The sequence below is a fragment of the Buceros rhinoceros genome, unplaced genomic scaffold (assembly GCF_000710305.1).
Source record: "Buceros rhinoceros silvestris isolate BGI_N320 unplaced genomic scaffold, ASM71030v1 scaffold9867, whole genome shotgun sequence".
Classification (NCBI taxonomy): Eukaryota; Metazoa; Chordata; class Aves; order Bucerotiformes; family Bucerotidae; genus Buceros; species Buceros rhinoceros.
This window is the reverse complement of record NW_010423927.1, coordinates 2,604-6,718: the sequence shown is the minus strand read 5'-3', so window position 1 is coordinate 6,718 and position 4,115 is coordinate 2,604. Positions and strand designations below refer to the sequence as shown.

Genomic DNA, 4,115 nt, shown 5'->3' with positions numbered 1-4,115 from the left:
CAAAAGCCGGGCTGCAACGGCCACCCAGGCCAGTCCCCCATGCTGGGAGATGCGCCCCGGGGAGATGGGCTGCCCAGCCCTCACCTCCTGCAAGGTACAGGGCTGAGCTTGCAGCCGTGAGGTTCCGGAGCAGCCAGGGATGGGCATTACCAGGGACTGAGCACCAACACCTGAGGTGCCCTTTGGGTGCTGAATCCCTGGGTCTCTCCTGTGCACCCAGGAGGGGCTGCCTTCCCCTTTCATTAGCAGGCAGAAGAGGGGTGCTTGGGCACAGGGCAGCCCCACAGGCAGGTGGGGGGCCCTGAGCAACATTTTTTGGGCTTGTGCTGCCCACAGGTGCCCGGGCCACCCTCTTGGCACAGATAGGACAGCTGACAAGGGCACTGGGCACCATGCGGAGCCGTTTCAGCAATGCCACCCAGGCCACTGGCTGCTCCAGTCACGGACCCCCCAAGACCTGCATCCTGCTGTCAGAGATCGGGGCTGTGCTGCAGTCGGCAGAGCGGGAGATCCTGCACGCTGCGGACACCCTGGCTACCATGGTGCGGGCTCCTGCTGGCCCCAGGGCTGCCGGGGTGGGTGGTGGCCATCCTGGGGGGTTGTTGGATGTGCAGGACTGGTGGGGTGGGATATGCCCAGCACCACGAGTGGGTGGGAAAGCCTGGAGTCAGGGTGGGTATAGCCCTGCTGGCAGCGGAGTCAAGAGGACATATTTCCATTGCTTGCTCCTGTTTGCAACCCTCTCCCAGCCCTTCGGAAGGTTCTTCTTGGTGTTGGGCTAATGGGGTCCAGGACTCCCAGCTCGCCTCTGGGGTCTCACTGCTGCTGTTTCCATTTCAAGGAGATTCCCCAGGAAATCCCTCAGCAGCCCACGAACTGGAGCCGTCAGGCGCTGGAGGCGCGGGAGCTGGCCAAGAGGTGCACTTACAAGTCTGATCCCGACATGCACGGACAGAGAAGCCTGCTGGCCCTACTGGGGGTACAGGGAGGCCACTCCTTTCTGAGGAGGCCAATCCTAACAATATCTATCTTGGTGTCCTTGTCCCTGCAGCCATGAGGAGGTCACAGCACGGGTGGAGGCAGTGGTCAGGAGGGCGCTGCGTGCCTCCAATGCGAGCGCTGAGCTTTTGCAGAGCCTGCTGGAAGGGAACACGATGTGGGATGTGCAGCGTGAGCTGGAGGCCGGGTGAGGGGCTGGCAGCAAGGAGTGGCTGGCAGGGCACCACAGCCCCTTGCCCCTCTGTCTAGTTCCCTGTCACAGGACTTGGTTGCAGTGATTTGGCATCTGCCCACAAGGACTGCTGAGTCCCATCAAACTCACTGCACCACAGTGTTGCAAAGTGATGAGCCAGATGCTCCATGATAGGGCTGTTTCAGGGAAAACCCCCAACGTTTCCCCCTACATCTCTGTCCAAGGCCAGGTCCCAAGCTTATCATCTCCATCCTTCAAGGGACCAAAGGACCTGGGGTGACCGCAAGCATCCTGTCCACATAGGTATGAGGAAGTCCAGCAGGCGCAGGAGGAGCTGGGCACTGGCGTGGTGGAGGTGGCAGTCAAGGCCAGGAGAGTTTTCACTGCTGTGCAACAGGCAAACGCAGACATGGCCAAGAAACTTCAGCAGGTGGCTGCGCTGGGCCAGGTGAGCAGCGTCCGAGCTAAGGCTCTTGCTTGCATCCCTTCCCCCTGCTTTACCCACTGGGCAGTGCTGCCTCCTGGGCTGGGAGATGCTCTCCTGGAGCCTTTGGCATTGCTGACCCCGCAGCAGGCACTGCCGGCACAGGCTGGAGCCCTGGCACAGGACCTGGCAGCACTGGAGCAGGCGGTGGAGGTGAAGGAGCCATCAGCTGGGCAGGCTGTCGAGGCGTCCCGTGCTCTAGCAGCCAGATTGCACCGGGAGCTGCAGATGACTCGTGGCTTCGAGCAGGTAATTGTTGCTCACCTGCATGGGATGAACCTGCAAAAGAAGTGATGGGGATCTGCTGTTCCAGCTGGAGCTGTGGGCTTGTCGAGTGAATCCCTCTCCTGCCTTCACCCTGGAGCACAGCCCACCCTTATCTGCTCCAGCGATAACCGGAGGGACCATGCCTGCACCCAGAGAGTTGGGAGTGAATGTTCTGGGAGACATCTCCCCTCAGGCTCCTGGATCTCGCAAGCAGCATGCCTGCCAAGAGGGAGGGGGCTGGGATGCAGCTCTCTGCCCCCTCCCCAGCCTCACTCCTGCTCTCTCTCCTCTCCCCAGCTGCGGGACAGGGCTGGCTCTGCCCACAGCATGGCCACCTTGGCTGTCTCACATGGAAAAGCTGTGCTTTCAGACACAAAGTCCCTCCTGACCAGACTGGAAGGTAAAACACACCAGCCAGAGCATCTCCAGCCAGCACTCGGCTCTCACCACATGCTGGCACTGGTGCCAAGGGGAGAAGAAGACAGTTCAGTGATAGCTGGGTTGTCCCCACAGGCATGAGGAAGGTGCTGAGGCATCGGAAGGGCCGGGCTGCCCTGAGCAGGAGGATGGCACTTGTGCGGGACAGGACGATGGTGGAGGCCCAGAGGAAGATTAAACAAGCAGAGAAGATGCTGGAAAACTCCGTGTCCACCTCCACTGCAGCCCAGAGGACAGCCAGGGAGGCTGAGCAAGTCTCTGGGGAGAGTGCCAAGGTCTGAGCAGAGGGATGTGGGGTGGAGGGACCCCGTGCCAGGCTGCAGGGCACGACTGGGCTTGCAACTATCACAGGCAGAGCCCAGCCTGTTACCAGCAGTGCTGCAGCGCTCCCAAATACAGCTTCTGCTGCCCATCCTGCACAGCCCACCCTTGTCTGCCTGCAGACCAGGGGGACACACCCAACCAGAGCTCCAGCCTAGCAGCCAGCCGCAGTCTCCCTGCGTGTCCCCAGGTGACTGTCCCCATCTCCATTCCTTTGCAGAGGGCACAGGCTGTGCTGCAGGAGAGCAAGCAGTCCCGCAGGCATGCCAGCCAGCTTGCCATGCGTGCCAATGAGACCCAGCGGGAGCTCTCCCAGCAGGAACGTATGGCTGAGAACCTCAGGAGGGACCTGGAGGAGGCACACCAGGTGAGCCAGGTCCCCTCGGGAAGGTTGTGTCCCCCAGAATCTGGAAAGGGCTTTGCCCAAAGCATAGGGAGCAACAGGGCTTTTGGTCCCCAGTGTATGGGGAATGCCTTGGGGCTCCCCTCCCCTCTCCGGTCTAGCCAAGGGTCAACAGTGTCCCTGATCTGGGTGTCTGTCTCTGTTGGAAGGTGAGGACAGAGGTGAGTGAGATGGAAAAACGTCTCCAGGAAGCCCGGGGCTCCCTCATCTCGGACATCGAGTCCCTGAACAACCTGCTGAGTAGCCTAGGTGAGACGCGGGTGGGAGCGGGGTGCAGGCTCCTGCGGAAGGGCCAGGCTGTTGGGGACTGGGGCTCTCCTGCTCCTGAATCTCCTGCTCGCTGGCCATCCAGGCTGAGCTGGGTGCCCTTTGGCTGAGATCGTGCAAGGTCTTAGCAAATCTTCTGGAGGGCTCATGTCTTGAGGAGAGCCCTTGGGCATTGGGGCTTGCCGTATGTGTGTATGTGTGTGCTGATGCCTGGTGTGGGGACACTGATCTCCCTTAGCGTCTCTGGGAGGAGCATGGCTTGGTCAAGGGCTCAGTCTCCTTGGGGACAAGGGATGTGCTGGGCTGGGTTTGTGCCTTGTTGCTGGTTGGTTTTGCTCCAGCTCCTCCTGCTTTGATCATCTAGGTACAGTTTTGAACGCTCCAGGACTCTTGCATCCAAGTTTTGCAAATGAGTGGAAATCACCACTCATCTGTAAGAGACCGATGTGCCCAGGCCCTGCATGGAGCCACAGTCCTACTTGCTTATCCGTGATCTCTGGGAAGTTGCAATGCCTCCATGCCCTGCTGCCCCCACTCTCTATAGTTTGCCTGGTGCCAAGGGTCTGAACCTCTGGAGCATGTCCAGAACCTCTCCTGCCCGGCTCTCAGCATCTCATCCATGTCCTCTCTTCTTGGCCAGGCAACCTGGAGCAGTCCGTGCAGGCGGAGGCGGTGCTGAGTGCTGGGCAGCTGGAGCTGGAGCGGCTGTGGCTGCGCCTGGCCGAGCCCGGAGCCCTGGCCAG

General features: G+C 60.8%; 1 protein-coding gene across 1 annotated transcript in view; it reads left to right on the top strand.

Annotated features, from left to right (window-relative positions):
* Positions 1–4,115, top strand: part of LOC104497359 (laminin subunit gamma-3-like) — a gene marked incomplete at its 5' end in the record, with an annotated part of 13,157 nt that overhangs the window by 8,754 nt on the left and 288 nt on the right. Inside the window, 11 exons of the mRNA XM_010140599.1 lie at positions 1–94; positions 337–542; positions 842–918; positions 1,052–1,186; positions 1,496–1,640; positions 1,764–1,925; positions 2,241–2,343; positions 2,457–2,656; positions 2,923–3,069; positions 3,255–3,354; positions 4,013–4,112. The exon at positions 1–94 is cut by the window's left edge and continues 3 nt beyond it. Coding sequence (XP_010138901.1) covers positions 1–94; positions 337–542; positions 842–918; positions 1,052–1,186; positions 1,496–1,640; positions 1,764–1,925; positions 2,241–2,343; positions 2,457–2,656; positions 2,923–3,069; positions 3,255–3,354; positions 4,013–4,112 — 1,469 coding nt within the window. The remainder of the gene's footprint in view (positions 95–336; positions 543–841; positions 919–1,051; positions 1,187–1,495; positions 1,641–1,763; positions 1,926–2,240; positions 2,344–2,456; positions 2,657–2,922; positions 3,070–3,254; positions 3,355–4,012; positions 4,113–4,115) is intronic.